The sequence below is a fragment of the Lissotriton helveticus genome, chromosome 3_2, assembly GCF_964261635.1.
Source record: "Lissotriton helveticus chromosome 3_2, aLisHel1.1, whole genome shotgun sequence".
In the NCBI taxonomy this organism is placed as follows: domain Eukaryota; kingdom Metazoa; phylum Chordata; class Amphibia; order Caudata; family Salamandridae; genus Lissotriton; species Lissotriton helveticus.
This window is the reverse complement of record NC_136062.1, coordinates 185,871,119-185,889,726: the sequence shown is the minus strand read 5'-3', so window position 1 is coordinate 185,889,726 and position 18,608 is coordinate 185,871,119. Positions and strand designations below refer to the sequence as shown.

The following is an 18,608-nucleotide window of genomic DNA, read 5'->3' as shown; positions in this document are numbered from 1 at the left end:
AGTTCTGATGTTATTTCTTTATAATATGTGACTGGGTGTGCTACAAGTTACTGATAATAAAGAAATTAGAGACTGACTTTTATACAGGGATTGCAGAAACCCATCTATTATTAACTTATTCTGTGTCTCTCATGATCTTTTCAGTTCTGTATCTTACAGATGTACCCGATGACATGATCCTCTCCCAGGAGACAAAACGGGTAAATAGCAAAGGCTGAAAGCAATATCCAGAAAAAACATCAGCTACAGCGTTATGCCTATTTACTTGATCTTTTAGAACAAGACTTGGCTGCTTTGATATATTTTATTTGGCTTTCAAAAAATAGCAGAATGCTATAGGAATAATCGTTTTTATGATGCATGCTTAAGAAGTTTCTAGTACAGCGACCCAATTAACACAATATTTTCTAATCTAAATTGTAAATCACATCAGAACTAACCTTGCTCATATAATGAGCACGCTATTTATTTAGGAGAATATTTTGTAGAAATTATGTTTACCTTCTCCTTATGTCTACAACTCTGGTTCTGCCCTTCTTTTATGACTGTTTCAGTCACACACACTCTCTTGCTGGGTCTCGGTCTGCGTCCTCCACACTCTATCTATTCATCTGATCCTGTCTCCTTCCTACCCTGATCTTTTTCTCGTCCTATTTGTCTGTCACTTTACACAGTACTCCGGAATCTTCCTACTTCTAGACTGATCATTCATATATGCAACTAATCTCCACTTCAATCGTGCAGAATTATTTATTAGCTGTTTATTTCCAATTTTACCCATATTCCTCCAGTTATGTAGTACAGATGGTATTTCATATATTCCACCTCTGTCATCTATCATATTTTTCATAAGTTAGATCTATAAATTGTTGAAATTCACTGAAAATGATTGTTCAAGGCGTATGTGGCTGTAGATACACATGCTGTGCATAATCCTGCCAACTAGTGTTGGGCCAAGATGTGTGCAAGTTGTTTTTATTCAAAGAAGTCTTGTCTAGTCTCGAGGTACGGTGACTCCACCTATTGCTGATAGTGCGCATGGGCATCATCTCCATTGTTAGATTGTTTTCTTTCTGCTGTTGGGTTCAAATGTGGGTGACTGAGTTGCAGTTCAACATAGTTGGGGTGATTTCTCCATGGCCTTTTCGGTTTCTCTCCCTTCCTTGGTATTGTTTGCTATCACGTCCCACTTTTTTGCATCGACTCAAGGTGTTTCTTTGTCCAGGTTGGGAATTGAGACAACTTCTATGCCTCCGTTGGGGCCTTACCCTTCGTAGTCTCCCCTGTTCGACACAATGCTGGCTCCACCCCCTGTGGTGTGTCTGATGTCCCTGAACCATCCTGTGAATAGAGAGAGGGGCTGAACAAAAACAAAGTGCTCAGGAACCAGTTGTATCTGGTTCGCCCCTTGCCTGCACCTTTAAACAAAGGAATTGTGTGTATAAAAAGAGGCTTTGATCTCTTGTAAAATGTTCTTGTTTTCCTGACTATAATCTACCAGGGGCGTGCAGCTGCTGGGGCCCAGGGCAAGGCTTGCCTCCCTGGGCCCTGCCCAGCCCCTAGATTGCTGATGGACTTCTTTTTGGACCCTTCTGCCCTGCCTAGGGGGACTGGCGGACTTTTTCTTTGTTAGGAGCGGCCTGCTCCCCTTTCCCTTCCCCAGGATTCCTTCTTTACCTAGGAGGACCTTGTTGCTAGGGCCCTGGTCCTGTCTGTGTCCCCAGCGCCTTGAGAGCGCTTTATTTTCCATTACTGGGCAGAGCGTTGCCGTTTTCCCTCTGAGGGAAGCGCTCCTGCCCTTTTGTGTACCTCACAGGTGCCCACCCTGCATTATGCCCGATTCTAGTTATCACTAAAGGTGCCACCCCTTTTTATAGGTGCCTTAGCGAGTGCCCACCTCGCTTCTACATTTGAATTGCCTACCGAGGGTGCCGCCGCTGTCCGTGGCCCGCCTGGTTGTGGGCGGGGCCGCTGGACGGAAGTGACGCCGGCACCAGGAAGTGCGACCGGAAGTTGTTTTCTCAATAGAGGAGGTCGGGAGCCCAGCCCGCCTCCTCGAGTCCAGGGGGAGAAGAAGGGACGTCCTCCCGCGGCCTGGGGCTCCCGTGAAGTGGAGAGAGCCCCAGGGCCGCCAGCAGAGAAGAGCCGAGGTGATGCAGGGCTCCCGTGTCCTGGAGGGAGCCCCGGCAGAAGAGTCCGCCCGGAGCCTCGCAGGCTCCATTCCTAAGTCCTGGCCCCGAGGTGGGGGGCCGGGTGAAGCAGGGCACCAGTTGAAGCGGGGCTCCCGTGAGATGGGAGAGCCCCGCGTGCCGCCACAAGAGCAGAAATGCCGACGCCTGGAGGAGCCCCCGATCGAGAGACAGCCCGGTGAGTGATGAAGGGCTGGGGGGAAGCTCCGGGTGGGTGCAGTCGTGCCTTTGAGGCACCGGAACTGTATTTTTCTTAGAGCGGCCCCGGATGCCAGTGGGCCGCTCCAACGATGGGCCATCTTCTGTTTATAGGGCCCCGAGGAGGTCCCGGGGCCCGTGTTCCCCTAGAGCCCATGCGTGTCTCCCAGGGGGGCACAGTGATTTTAAAGCCCAAGCATTTCGGGGGCATGATTATTTTACGAGCGCTAGTGCGCTCCATGGGGCATTTATTTCAAAAAGGGGCTCTCATGGCCTAGGGGCCACCCCTTGTTTCACAGAGCCCCGTGAGGTGTCAGGGAAGGCACCGTGCTTAGTCCTGAGCGGCCCCAGGTGGCAGTGGGCCGCTCCAACGTGGTATTCATGTTCCAGAGCCCAGAGGGCTCCAACCCTTTGCGCAGTTTTGCTCCTAAGGGCCAGTGAGGGCCCCTGTCGCAATTTTGTCCTCCAGCTACCCAGCAAGTAGTGGGCAGCTGCACCGTTTAGGTTCTTTCCTTTTTAGGGGACATGCACTTTGAACTCAGGAGTGAGTCGCACTCCTTCATGCCTACCTAGGCCCTCCCCAGCTGCGCAGTACTTAGTGCCAGCTGCAGCGTTTAGGCCCTGTTCTGTCCCCAGCTGCCCAGCAAGTACTGGGCAGCTGCTACGTTTAGGTATTGGCGCAGTGGCGCAACCTGGACTTTAAAAGTGATTTAGGTGCTATTATGATCTATGTCCCATTGCTTTTGGGTGTTAGGAAATGTACTGTGTGTTGTATGTTTTGCGCACCCTGTGTTCTGGTACCTCTGAATGTGTTTTATGCATCATGTACAAAGTTGCTTTTTTACACCGCTTAATGTGTTTTTATACGTCATGTGATTTCCCTACACCGCTGAATGTGTTTTTATGCGTCATGTGTCGTCACTGACACCTCTGAATGTGTTTTTATACGTCATGTGTTTTCCCTACACCGCTGAATGTGTTTTATGTATCATGTGTTTTACCTACACCGCTGAATGTGTTTTATGCGTCATGTGTCTTCCCTACACCGCTGAATGTGTTTTATGCGTCATGTGTGAAGCTCTGCTTGTTCTATGTTCTATGTTCTAAGTGCTAGTTCTACCAAGTGCTTATTCCTGACAGTGGTCCATGTGGCCCTGTCCTATATGTACATAATCCCCTGTAAATTCTGCCCGTGCCTATGGCACAATGTACATCCTGTGATTCTGATTCTGATGTGTTCTGATAATACAAAGGCTATTTTTATATAACCTTGTGTGGAGTTCCTTTTGTGGGGGGCCTGGGATGTTGTTGCTGGGGGTGCGTGCGCAAATGCTTTATACATCGTCTCTGAGATAAGCCTGACTGCTCGTGCCAAGCTACCAAGAGGGTGAGCAGGGGTTATCTTGGCGGGTGACTTCCTTGCCCTGACTTAGAATGGTGTTTTCTGCCTGACTTTGGCACAAGCTTTAGCCCACCAGAAATCCCATTTCTAACAGGTTCAAATGTGGGTGACTGAGTTGCAGTTCAACATAGTTGGGGTGATTTCTCCATGGCCTTTTCGGTTTCTCTCCCTTCCTTGGTATTGTTTGCTATCACGTCCCACTTTCTTGCATCGTCTCAAGGTGTTTCTTTGTCCAGGTTGGGAATTGAGACAACTTCTATGCCTCCGTTGGGGCCTTACCCTTCGTAGTCTCTCTGTTTGTTTTATCCACAACTAGCATGTCTCGCCTGTGATGGAGTGACCGGCATTCCTATACTGTCCTCAGTGTCGTGCCAAATACCTCTCGGCCAATCTACACCAGGTCTGCAACCTCTGCCTCTCGCCTTAGCATGACGAGGCCTCCTGCCACTCTTTCCGCTCGAGTCACTCAAGATACTGTCAGGCTCATAGCCTCAAAAAGCTGTGAAGAAGAAGCAATGACACCCTGGACCTCTTCACTTCCAGAACCTTGTGGATGAGCACCAGCCGTAACTGTTGACTACGAGTAGAGGTCTTTTTGCCGGAACTTAGCTCTGGTTCCGACCTGGAGATCGAAACCTGCTGCCCGCTCAACAGGCTGTGAGTACGAACAAACCCTACCCCCTTGACACTACTCGCTCTCCAAGCAGCCCCCGTCCATCCCCAGGCATCCAGTCTCAAAACCTAGACAGGCATCTAGTCTGTCACCGGGCTATGGTTGGCACAGAATACCTGCTTCAGACCTAGTGCCTAGCCTCGACTCTGGCTCTAAAGAAAATCTTGAAGCCTACACACTCTATGCTGACTGCCACCATCTCTGTGCCTGCTGCTGTATTGAAACACAATCCGGAGCCAAAACCTTTGATATCAAAAAGCCCTGCTCAGCGCTGTTGACCTACGTGCCTGCACCAAAATCCTTTGCTTCAAAACAGACGTTTTGCTTTGGCATTGTCAAACCTGTTCTTCAGAGGCTCTAGGATTAACCCGATGACCGCCAGTGTCACATCCTGATTGAACCCCACACTGGCCGAATTCTGCTCCAGCCATCAACATTGACTGCAGATGGATCAAAGAGGAAGCTCAGCTATGAGGAAGCCCTTGACCTTCCCCCCTGGTCCAAACAGCGTAAGAGACATGACAAGTCCACTAGCCATCTGCCATTGCCTCAACAACCTACCCTCCTCCCTGCCTGAAACCATTTCTTCACCACACCCTCCACAAGAGGCACCACACTCTGGATTTTGGAAACACAGCCACAGGAACCTATGGGACTCATGTTGCATGCCCCCACAGGATAATCCTTGGGACATGTACGAAGTAGATCCTCCCGGAGACACAGACACTGACTTTCTTCTTCCAGTCACCTCTCTTAGATGTGTTCGTAAACTGCAGGCTTTGATGTTGGAAGAACCTTTCTTTCAGGTCAACAGAGATAGGGTTGTTCTTCCTACTAATCCTAAGTTCCTTCTTAAGGTGGTTTCCTCCTTCCACCTTAACCAATAGACAGAACTCCCAGTTTTCTTTCCCCAACCACACTCAGTTGCAGAACGGGCTGTTCATACTCTGGATGTTAAGTGAGCCCTAATGTAGTATGTAGATGGAACAAAACCTTTTCACAAGACTCATCAACTCTTTGTTGCCTTCTCAAAACCTCAAAAGGGAGACCTTTGCTTAACCACGGAGTCCACTCTAACTGGTAAAAGTTGCCTCTATGGCCTTCTTAGGGAACATTCCCATATCTGACATTTGCTACGTGCTCTGCACCACACACTTCCACAAAACACTTTTGTGTGCATGTAGTAGCTCACCATCAAGTTAATGTTGGCCAGGCTGTACTCAAGTACGCTTTTTTCAATCCTCTGTAGCATCCTCAGGCTAGCCACTGCTTATAGGAGGACTGTTTTACAGTCTATGCACAACATGTGTATCTACAGTCACACATGACTCAAATTAAAATTGTTACCCCGTAAGCATTTGTTCGTGGCATGTAGTGCTGTAGATTCATATACGCCTCCCCTCCTCCCCGGAAGCCTTTTGATGTTGCAGATTTTCCTTCCTTTACTGCTTCCGCATGGTCATCTCTCTTTCTGTATTGCTATGTCCCATTTCCATCTTCAGCCGCTGTGCGGAAAGCAATCTAATAATGGTGCTGATGCCCATATGCCTTACTAGCAATAGGTGGAGTCACCGTAATTCATGACTGGAGAAGTCTAATTCAAAGAAAAACAACTTGCACACATCCGGGCCCAACACTAGATGGCAGGAATATACACAGCATGTGAATCTACAGCACTACTTGCCACACACAGATGCTTACAGGGTAAGTAACATTTTCCTTTCTTTACCATGCATAGATTTCTCCTTACTCGACCAGCATGAGAAGCTGTTTAATCTGTGTTTTTGTAGAATTTATGTATTCCTTAACACTCATGTCTACAATTTTTCAAACGTAAGTCCGAATTGGAAAAAATCTTTATTGCATATCGATGGACCTTTGAGACCTTTGTGATTGTTTCAGTATTTCAAAACTGGCATTCTCTGAAAACTGCACAAATGAAGAAAAAAATGTGTGAAAAGGCTAGCTCACCCTCAGAACTATCCAGGTCCGTCCTCTCAAAAATATCATGCTATTGCAAAATTATTGGCACCAGTGATTCCTAAAACTATGGCCTGAGTAAGAGTTTTGACGGATGTGTACTCTGTTACACATGTAAAGGATATTTTGTGCACTGTATTGCAAGTGCATTACATCTGACGGCCCTTGTAGTAGGGCAAAGGGAGATCCATCATGTTTGTGAAAGAGTACCTGTCCATCCAGCTCTAAATCAGACCTAACAAATAGTCCAAGCACAGGCTAATATTTAGTTTTATGCCATAGTGATTTTCAAACAAATGAATACTTGACTAATAGTAAAAGCTGTGTTACAGATATTCAACCCACGATGTGGGTTTAGCATGAGATGTTGGATTAAAGGGCATTCATTTGTACTTAAATAAAATTGATCAAGAAGGAGAATGATTTATTTATTTTATTAAAAGTTTTGTATAGCGCGAATATTACCCAAGCGGTTATCAGAGCGCTTCACATGGGGGTTGAGGCGGATACAGGTCGATAAGGCACTTGGGCAATATACATAAGGAGCAACATTGGCATGAATAAGGGCGAAAGTGAGCCGTGACAGAGGTCAGGTAGTAGTAAAGACAAATTACATTAGGAATAGCAATAATATTTTGGGGAAATACTAGTATACATCAACATGTTACTAAATGATGCTGCAAAGATACAGTCCCTAAAATCTTACAGTAGTTTAGCCACATTTTTATTTTCTTGCTTGCATTTTTTTGTGAACATTTTATTTTAAAAGCAAAGAATCTTTACTCTTGCTTTCAAGCTTCTGTAAATATTTGCATATAATCAGATATTCCAAAGATTTGGCATGCAATTGGGAATACAAACAAGCACATGCAGCTTCATTGGTTACAAGTCATTCCGAAATGGAAATCTACCACAAACATTTGCACTTTTTGCTGGCAAATATTCTTCTTATTTTAATGTATGCAGAATGATAGTTCCTTGTGGGGATGCTGCTGTTCGGGCACTTGTTTTTGTGTCCATCTGGATATAGCCTCTTATATTTTTAAGCTGATCTCGTCTTAACATTATGGTTAACTGCACTTCATGAGTGTTCAGCTTTGTACCTTCACCATGTGTCGGCGTGAAATCTCCCAGCCTATTTTGTTATTTTGAGTGAATTAATTTTGTATCTAATAGTACCACTTGATTTGTTAATGCATGCCAAGTGCAAATCCGAATTTAAAGTATATCCAGCTCAAACATGCTCACACCTAAGCAATTTTAATTAACAACCCTCTTTTATTCCTGACAGGCTTTTGGAAATGCAAAGACTGCGCACAACAACAACTCAAGTCGCTTTGGCAAGTTCATCCAGGTGAATTACCAAGAGATGGGAACTGTGCGAGGGTAAGTTCAATTAGACCACATGAGCTCTTGATTTGAAAATATCTTACTATTTGAATTTTTTTATGGTATTTGGTTGGCATCTTTGATTGTTACTCTCAAGTTATATCAGAACTTGCACATGGAAAATGTGCAGAGTTTACAACTAATAAAACCAGGGTTAGGAGACAGTGGTATATAGTGAGTCGGGCAGTAGTGAGTTGATATTTTCTTCCATGGGATCAATATTTGCTTCAATTTCCTTGCTGTTAAACTGAATCAATCTACTAATTTTGAAGAGCCAGAAATGTTATGTAAATATTGATCTCATCGAAATTAAGGAATGGACAGTAGCAAAATGACACAAAATTATATGAAAGCCAGAATAAACATGACTTGTTTACATACAGTACATGTTGTTCAAACATCCTGAAATGTGATACCGAATACTGTTTTATATTCATTAAAGTACCAGGGGAGAGGGGGCGAACCAAGATTCAAGTCCACAAAGAGAATTACTTTAAGAATAGTAGAGTATAAAATCGCCATACGGCTGAAAAGTGGAAAAGCGCCATTAGCAATTCATTTTTGCAGATAAGGCGTGATATGTCAAATTAAATTGCAAGTAGTTAAACATTTTAGTAAGACTGTAGAGGAGGTGACATATTAAATTTTGGCATAGCATGAACGTTATTAGATACAGAAAATGAGTACATTATAGCACGTACGATTAAAGGATGAGCTGAATTTGAAATGTTACATTTAGTATAAGAAAACTATAATTGCTATTATAAGTTGAACAGAAAGCATATTTCGAACAGGAAAGAAATAGACTGCAGTCAAGTATTGTAGTTGTAGTAATGGTGGAACCGTGAGGATAACTCTTAGACTAATGAATGATTTTAAAATGTAAACATATTGTTATTGAACAAAGCAAAGTATTATGATTGTTTTAGATTACAGAATTTTAACTTTATTAAGACCTATGTTCTTAAGACCTATGCGCGTGCAACAAGTGCACAGCTGAGTGTAACAAAGTCTCTGTAGGTTCCCTATTACCCACAGGCTGACTATAATCCGGAAATGCTGCAAAAAACTCTTTGACTGTTGGAGTCAAAAATGTTGGTCTTATGTAAATATTGTAATGTATACATTGACTGGTCAAAAAAGAAGAAATATGTCAAATATGGTTAGTGGTCTTGCCTCTTCAGTTCCCTACTTCTGTGTAAGTGGATCTTTAAGCAAGCCGGTACTGGCTACATAGATGAGCACGTACAAACACTGACAATTTCATGTTTTGGTAAAAAGATAGGGAATTGTATAAACCTGGCAGAATATTAGGTAATTGGAACTCTTTTAGAGCAATGTCATACGGAAAATGGATCTATAAAAAGAAATTAATTGTTATAGAGCTCAAAGGACAACGAGTCTACATTCCCGTGACTCTCCTCTTTAGGGAGCACATTGTCGCAGTTTTATGTATTTTGGCAGTATCAAAATGAAGGTTTTATTTCTGGCACCTGAGTACCAAATAAAAGTAGCTGTTTTTGATTTTGCTCACAACACTTCGGAGCCTTAAAAGGACTCTGGTTTCAGATTTCCTGGGCGGATTGGTCCATTCCTTAATTTCAATGAGTTGATTTGTTCTGCACACGAGTGAAGGAACGTATACATCTGCATTTTTAAGCGCATGTGAGCTCAGGATACATGTTTTCTTTCCGTTAATTTGTGACGTCCTTTCCACGTTGCAAACAATTATTTCTTCTGCAAACATGTTTACTTTTTTTAAATCCTAGAATCTAATTGAAAAATGTGATTGTTTAAAACCATAACTGTTATACAATGCTAATAAAAAAATAGGGAAAACCTGGTATGTTTTACATTACGTAAAACTATACTATGTTGCAACATTTTCAAACTGAATCTATTTATCAGGGGTGTGGAATTGATTAAAATATCTACTTGTCCATGGGGCAGGTTGCTTCATAAATCTACTTGTCCTGTAACAAAATCCACTTGTCCCTTTGGTGCCATGTAGTTCGGTGACAAATTATGGCCGCAATCTCATTATATAAGAGCTCTTATATAGCCTCTTGGATTATGCGAGGGCTCGTACCATAGTAGTGTTTGAATACTAGCAATCCCTTTATGTTGCCACGTTTCGGCAGAGCTACCTACTGGGACTGAAGGTAGTGGTAAGCAATAGTTCCAGGGTTGGAATGCCCTTTTGAGTCTGTGCAAACCTACTATCATGCATGTTTTAAGGGTGTTCAGCAACTCTTCTCTAATATTTCCCCATACTGAGAAATGTTGGAAATGTACTCCTAATAATGGCAAGCTAAACCTTCTTCCAGAGTTGGGGAAACAGTGGTTGAAGGGAAAATGAACTTGCAAACAATCAGGTTTTCGCATGAGAAAATCTACACATGCATATTTGCTCATGCTAAAATTCAGTTCACAAATATTTACTAGGAGTACAATTTCTTGGCCTACTACTGTAAATTCTTGTGAATTCACGAAAGCCATATAGCTGCACTTATTTCAAGGACATATAACAAGGGTGCACTGTTGAGACTTTCTTTAGTAATTGGGCCACTCATTTGGTCTGGCGTTAACCATGACCTTTTGTGCTTATTAAAATTGTCTATCTCTGTATCGGCTGGCTTCACTGTGAGTGACCGCATTCTGCACCTTTCACAAGGAGCATATCGGCACACAAAGTAGTTTTGTTCAGCGCCAATAAATAATGTAGCAGAGCGTGCTTTTTTTGAGACCAAAAATGTTTTTGCTTTTGCCAATGTTTGTTATAATGGTGAGGGCCTGGCAGATCTCAAATCAATAAAGTTTTACAAAAACCATGCCAAAACAAGTCACGCATTGCCAAAACTAAATAGCTCACCACCAATTTCAGACCTACTGGCTTTGCCAGTGCTTGTTTATTTTTATGTTTCCCATAATCTTATTGAAACTGGTTACACTGATTTTCCAAAAGGAATATTTTTGGTAAATACTAGGCACGCATCAACACATTTTACTAAATGATGTTGTAAAGAAATGGTACCTGAAAATGTACAGTAGTTTAGCAAAGTGTTTTTTTTCCTTACTTTCATCTTTTTTAGGAACTTTTTATATTGAAAGCAAAGGATCATTAATCTTGTTTTCAAGCTCCTGCAAATATTGGCATCTAATCCGAGAACATTCTGGCAGCATTATGCATAGCCTCATATTGCTAAACTTTGAAACCATGTGTACACACTTCTATACTGGAACCACTGTCAGTATTGCAGTCAGAATTTACATTTACTTACAGCACTGCCGAATAATAAAGGCTTTAAATTAATGAACCATAAATACAAGTTTGAACAGCCTTAACAAATACACACAAAAATTAACTTAACTGCAGGCATGGTCCTTCCCTGACCCTTAATGTGGCACTGCAAACTGGCAGCCAAAGGGTTTGTGCTGCAGGGGGTTGGGCCTACTTGTCCCAAAGACAAAATACACATTAAAACTTGTTGCTCTTGACTTCAAACAGTATGTCCTAGGGGTTGGGCTATAGGAATTCCACATTCCTGATTTATGCATAAATCCATTTGCCCTCACATTGCCTATTGTTTTATTACAATTTATTCATGAAAGGTAAAAACAAGTGTCACCATAACTTCTTGATTATCTACTTACCTGTCTATCCATCAATGTATCATGCAAAACGGGTAACCATGTAATATGGTCTAGTAATGCCATCAAAGAGTTCTGGTAACATGTTCTTTCTTACCTGACAACAATTGGCAGTGGTGGACTTATTTGATTATGTGGCTGCAGCATTTACATAAGGGATAAAGTACCCCTGGCTTATATTGTAAGGATATTGGAAGTCACAGATGAGTTGCATAACCATACAGTGGAATGAAGCAAAAGGCTGAGTTTCTTTATAAGGTTATGGAACTCGGTGGCGACTTGCAATATCCTTATCATATAATACATGGTCATTCCATCACCTTCCAAGAAACCACTTGAAAACCTTGGTGCGTAGCTCTTTAATATGAAAGAGCAAGCATGTTTGCAAACATGAAGAATTAATTTAAAACATCAAGTGCAAAATTAAACACATCAAAAACCTGTTAGTTATTTGTTGCAAACAGATATTAGAAACAGTTCAATACAAGTCAGGTTAAAAAAAAAACTGCACTAACTCGAATGTATAGAAATATACAGAAAGATCGTATATTTTCTCTGCTTATCATTGTAAGTGGGGTGGGTGGAACTCATGGAGTTTCATTCTGCTGATTTCCGCAGTTACATATACACTCGACTGAGCAGGAAAACGGCACGTCCCGCTGCTTGCACAGATTTTGAATACTGGGAGCTTGTGCTGCGCTACAAAATCAGCTCAAACAGCACCACATGGCACGCTAATGGGTGCTGCTTTTTTTCTGCCGCTCGAGTAGTTTTTCTACTCGAGTGCCAGCTTTCTTGCTGTGAACGGTGGCGACCACCTATGTTGAGAAAATCTCACGGTTTGACCACCTTGCGCCCGAAAATCATACAACAGGATGCCAATTCTCGCTCGCTAACTTAACATTGGCGAGCCAAGCCCACGAAAAACCTCAGCCGTGTGGCGGTTGGCGGAATTTGGCTGGAACTCTGCATTTCATGCGTAATGCAGAGTGACCAAAATACTGCCAAAGCCGCCTAATTGTAAGCTAAAAAAAAAAGTAGAGTAGCAGAAGAAAAGCAATGCTTATTTCATTGCTTTAAACCTCTGCTTCAATTATGCTCTGTGACCTGACGTGCCATTCACCTCGGCTGCTGGCTCTGGCAACAGGCATTGTGATGTCAGAACTCTACTGTAGTAACTTATAATAGTCGAGTACTGACATCTTTTCTTTATAATCCACAACTAGGCACGTCACACCTAGCCGATTATAAAGAAATTAGAGACTGCCTTTTGTACAGGGATTACAGAATCCCAATGTATTATTACATAATTATGAATTTTCTACATTTGCCACATCATTTACAATTTTTTATAAAAAATCCTAATTCTAATCAGTGATCATTATTCAATACAATTTGAAGGAAACTGATTTTTCAAGATGACTACACCCAAAAAAATGTAATTTCCATCTGACTTCTGGTTACAAACCACTTGGCCTTGTTGTTTGTCACCAGAACCCCTTGATGTCGATATTGGACCATATTACATGGTTATTCTTTATGTATGCGTGTATGTGTGTGTGTGTGTGTGTGTGTGTGTGTGTGTGTGTGTGTGTGTGTGTGTGTGTGTGTGTGTGTGTGTGTGTGTGTGTGTGTGTGTGTGTGTGTGTGTGTGTGTGTGTGTGTGTGTGTGTATATATATATATATATATATATATATATATATATATTATATCTCTGCTTGAGCCCAGGACCTCCCGCGCTCCAACCAAAAGAAGCCGCAACTCCAGTCCAAGTTTTTTAAAGAAACTGATAGATTTATTGGTTAAATCAATACAGCATATTTCACAGCGTAAAACCAACGCGTTTCGTGAGCTCCCTACTCACTTGATCACGGTTGTTACAAACACTGTTTGCTGAGAACAATTTAAAATGGGAGACCCTCCTACCATCGGTCACATGATACCAGCCTTAGGTTTACTTTCACACTATGGCCTTCTGGGACTTGTAGTATTTACATTGAAAAAGTTATTTCGTGTTATTTTCACAAAAGAACAAATTGTGCATCACTTTTTTCACTATTGGTTGTCAATTCTAAAACATTAATTTTATGACATTTACCAACAAGATTTCTCATGTACTGGAAAAACTTAAATGTAATTTAAGGCAATTGAAATTAGAAACAATTTTTCAAAAACTTCTAAAGGCCCTCTGGTGGGCTGACTTAAATATGTAATATCTTTAAGACTCACATATGGTTAATTAGGCCTTGTAATTGGAAAGATGGTTGGTGTCTCCAGTACTTTGTAATAAAGAATTATTATTTCAACATATAATTTCTCATGGTATTCAAACAATCACTTATTTTTTTGGTCTAAATACATTTGACCTGTTTGAGGCCCTCGGGTGGGCTGATTTATGTGAGAGTTTTGGGTAGTAACACAAAATTAGGTACATTAAAAATTTGGCCCAGAATTCGGTTTACATGTATATTATGCCATGGTTACAAGGAGGGGAAAAATCCATTATGGAGCATGTCAAGAGAGGCTTTCATTATTATTAAATATGTACATAAAGTTCTTCGGACTGGTTCAAACCATACGGGGTCATCGTTCGAAAGTTCAAGATGTGGCGTGATTCTTTTTGGCGTAGCAATTTTTCTCGATGTCCACCCCTTTCCGTTGGGGCCAATGTTTCCAATCCCAGAAATTTTAGAAGTCGCCAATTGCCATTGTGATTTGTCTCCATATGTTTGGCCACAGCATTGCCTCTGTCCTTGTTGGTTGTGGCTCTAGTATGTTCCAAGATGCGCTTCTTTAGCTCACAAATTGTACTTCCTATATAGCGCAGCTTACACGGACATTCAATCAGATAGACTGTATACTGGGTTTTACAAGTGATTAGTTCTTTAATTTTCCAAATTTTTCCATTAGTCATCTCAATTTGTTTAGTTGGTTTTGCTATCTCACAAACTTTGCAGTTATAACATTTGTTGAATCCAACAGTTTTGAGCCAAATTGTTTTTTCCGGTTTCATAAAGTGACTATGAATCAGTTGGTCCTTCAGATTTTTTGTTCTGCGGTATGTAACCACTGGGTGGTCTCCCATTTTCTGACCAATTGTTGGATCTAATTTCAACAACTTCCAGTTTTTTCTGAGAATCTGGACAACTTCTTTTGCTTCTTTGCTATAATCCAGTATCAGTCTTATGGGTTCTTCTGTTTCTTTTGCTTTGATTTGTGGTTTCAAACATTCTGTTCTTGGTTTTTCGTTGGCTCTTTCCCAACATTTTTTTGTCAGATTCTTTCCATATTTCCTCTTTCGGAATCTCTCCATTGTAATTGCACTGTGCTTCTCCCATTCTGTTTTTTCGCTACAGATGCGTTTCACACGGAGAAATTCACCATATGGTATGCTTGATATTAAAGCAGGCTGATGGAAGCTGGTAGCTTCCAATGTTGAGTTTGTGGCTGTTTTCTTCCTGTGTAAGGTGGTCTCTAGTTTGTTATTTTGGATATATACTTCTGTATCCAGGAAGGATATCGATTGCCTGCTTTTTGTGTATGTGAATTTTAAACCTCTTGTGCTGTTGTTCAGAAGCTCAAAGTATTCTTCAAATTCACTCTCACTTCCCCCCCACACTATAAACAGATCGTCAATAAATCTCTTCCATTGTACGATGTGTTGGGTGTGTTTCACATTTTGCTGATTCCAGGCTATCTCCTCCTCCCACCAACCCATTGCTATGCAGGCATAGCTTGGGCTGAATGAGAAACCCATCGCCGCGCCATTTCGCTGACGATAGAGTTGTTCTCCAAAGAAGAAGATGTTGTTTGAGAGTAACAATTTGATCATATCATACAACATGTCGTTATGTTCCTTATAATGTATGTTTCGTTTTTCCAGGAAATATTTGCAAGCCATCAATCCTAAGTTGTTGTCAATATTTGTATATAATCCGATGACATCCATGGATATTAGCCAATAATTATCCCGCCAAACCAACTCAGATATGGTACACAAGAAGTCTGTCGTGTCTTTCAGGTAAGATTTTAAGTTTTCCACATAAGGTCTTAAAAAGAAATCAACAAAATTCCCCATTGGTTCCATCAATGAACCATTTGCAGACACAATCGGTCTCCCTGGTGGTTTCGTGGGGTTTTTGTGGACTTTAGGCAGAAAGTACATAGTTGCCATCCGTGGAAAGTCAACTGTTAGATATTTTCTTTCTTCATAATCAATTAGGTTACTGTTTTCCCATGTCAATAGTTTTTGATCTAACTCTCTCTTTAGTTGATCTGTTGGATTCTTCCTTAGTTGTTCATAATACTCCGGGTTTGACAGTTGATTTAATGCTTCCTCCGTGTATAAATCTTTATCCCAGATTACGACATTTCCACCCTTATCTGCCATTTTTATTTCCACATGTTTGTCATTGATGAGGGTTGTCAGTGCCAATCGTTCTTCTGGAGTCAGGTTGTCTTTGAATTGCATTTTCGGCATATTATATAGTTCCTGTATGACCGTCTCCTGGAAGATGTCAATTTTATTACCCGGGGAGAGTTGCGGGTAAAATTTTGACTTAGCCTTCATTTAGAAAATGTTTAGCTAGTTTAATCTTTCGAATATATAGATACAAATCTATCCTAGTTTGTGCTAAATCCATTTTTCTTGTGGGACAAAAATTGATGCCCCTTTTAAGTAGAGTCGTTTCCGCTGGTGTCATTACCCTTTTGGATAAGTTGACCACTTGCAGTTCTTCCATTATTTGCCCCTCTTCTGTTTCATGCCCCTTGTTTCCGGGCCACTTTGTGGGTTTTGTACATTTTCTCCTCTTGCCTCTTCTGGTTTTTTTTGATATTGTTGTTGTGGTTGGCTTTTTTGTCTTGATTGCCAAAATCTGCCGCGGCCTCTTCCTCTTCCTTGCATTTGTCTGGGCGCCCCCTGCTCCTGTTCCCACTGCCGCTGTTGCTAGCTAAACATTTTCTAGAGAGACAAAACAAACCACAAATCAACAGAATCCTCATGAAACCATTCTCAGACCTAACTGTAAAAGACGCTGATGGATATCTAAACCTTCTGAATTTGAATGCTGAAGAGGAAAATGAAATAACTTTGGCAACAGCAATACCACAAATGGGAGCGGGGACAAGCAAAATGAAGGCTAAGTCAAAATTTTACCCGCAACTCTCCCCGGGTAATAAAATTGACATCTTCCAGGAGACGGTCATACAGGAACTATATAATATGCCGAAAATGCAATTCAAAGACAACCTGACTCCAGAAGAACGATTGGCACTGACAACCCTCATCAATGACAAACATGTGGAAATAAAAATGGCAGATAAGGGTGGAAATGTCGTAATCTGGGATAAAGATTTATACACGGAGGAAGCATTAAATCAACTGTCAAACCCGGAGTATTATGAACAACTAAGGAAGAATCCAACAGATCAACTAAAGAGAGAGTTAGATCAAAAACTATTGACATGGGAAAACAGTAACCTAATTGATTATGAAGAAAGAAAATATCTAACAGTTGACTTTCCACGGATGGCAACTATGTACTTTCTGCCTAAAGTCCACAAAAACCCCACGAAACCACCAGGGAGACCGATTGTGTCTGCAAATGGTTCATTGATGGAACCAATGGGGAATTTTGTTGATTTCTTTTTAAGACCTTATGTGGAAAACTTAAAATCTTACCTGAAAGACACGACAGACTTCTTGTGTACCATATCTGAGTTGGTTTGGCGGGATAATTATTGGCTAATATCCATGGATGTCATCGGATTATATACAAATATTGACAACAACTTAGGATTGATGGCTTGCAAATATTTCCTGGAAAAACGAAACATACATTATAAGGAACATAACGACATGTTGTATGATATGATCAAATTGTTACTCTCAAACAACATCTTCTTCTTTGGAGAACAACTCTATCGTCAGCGAAATGGCGCGGCGATGGGTTTCTCATTCAGCCCAAGCTATGCCTGCATAGCAATGGGTTGGTGGGAGGAGGAGATAGCCTGGAATCAGCAAAATGTGAAACACACCCAACACATCGTACAATGGAAGAGATTTATTGACGATCTGTTTATAGTGTGGGGGGGAAGTGAGAGTGAATTTGAAGAATACTTTGAGCTTCTGAACAACAGCACAAGAGGTTTAAAATTCACATACACAAAAAGCAGGCAATCGATATCCTTCCTGGATACAGAAGTATATATCCAAAATAACAAACTAGAGACCACCTTACACAGGAAGAAAACAGCCACAAACTCAACATTGGAAGCTACCAGCTTCCATCAGCCTGCTTTAATATCAAGCATACCATATGGTGAATTTCTCCGTGTGAAACGCATCTGTAGCGAAAAAACAGAATGGGAGAAGCACAGTGCAATTACAATGGAGAGATTCCGAAAGAGGAAATATGGAAAGAATCTGACAAAAAAATGTTGGGAAAGAGCCAACGAAAAACCAAGAACAGAATGTTTGAAACCACAAATCAAAGCAAAAGAAACAGAAGAACCCATAAGACTGATACTGGATTATAGCAAAGAAGCAAAAGAAGTTGTCCAGATTCTCAGAAAAAACTGGAAGTTGTTGAAATTAGATCCAACAATTGGTCAGAAAATGGGAGACCACCCAGTGGTTACATACCGCAGAACAAAAAATCTGAAGGACCAACTGATTCATAGTCACTTTATGAAACCGGAAAAAACAATTTGGCTCAAAACTGTTGGATTCAACAAATGTTATAACTGCAAAGTTTGTGAGATAGCAAAACCAACTAAACAAATTGAGATGACTAATGGAAAAATTTGGAAAATTAAAGAACTAATCACTTGTAAAACCCAGTATACAGTCTATCTGATTGAATGTCCGTGTAAGCTGCGCTATATAGGAAGTACAATTTGTGAGCTAAAGAAGCGCATCTTGGAACATACTAGAGCCACAACCAACAAGGACAGAGGCAATGCTGTGGCCAAACATATGGAGACAAATCACAATGGCAATTGGCGACTTCTAAAATTTCTGGGATTGGAAACATTGGCCCCAACGGAAAGGGGTGGACATCGAGAAAAATTGCTACGCCAAAAAGAATCACGCCACATCTTGAACTTTCGAACGATGACCC

At 41.3% G+C, this 18,608-nt stretch overlaps 1 protein-coding gene across 4 annotated transcripts in view; it reads left to right on the top strand.

Moving 5' to 3' along the window:
* The window catches only part of MYO9A (myosin IXA), a 1,257,959-nt gene that overhangs the window by 288,567 nt on the left and 950,784 nt on the right, over positions 1-18,608 (top strand). For all 4 annotated transcript variants that reach the window (XM_078685018.1, XM_078685017.1, XM_078685015.1 and 1 more), the window contains exon 3: positions 7,734-7,828. In XM_078685018.1, coding sequence (XP_078541144.1) covers positions 7,734-7,828 — 95 coding nt within the window. The remainder of the gene's footprint in view (positions 1-7,733; positions 7,829-18,608) is intronic.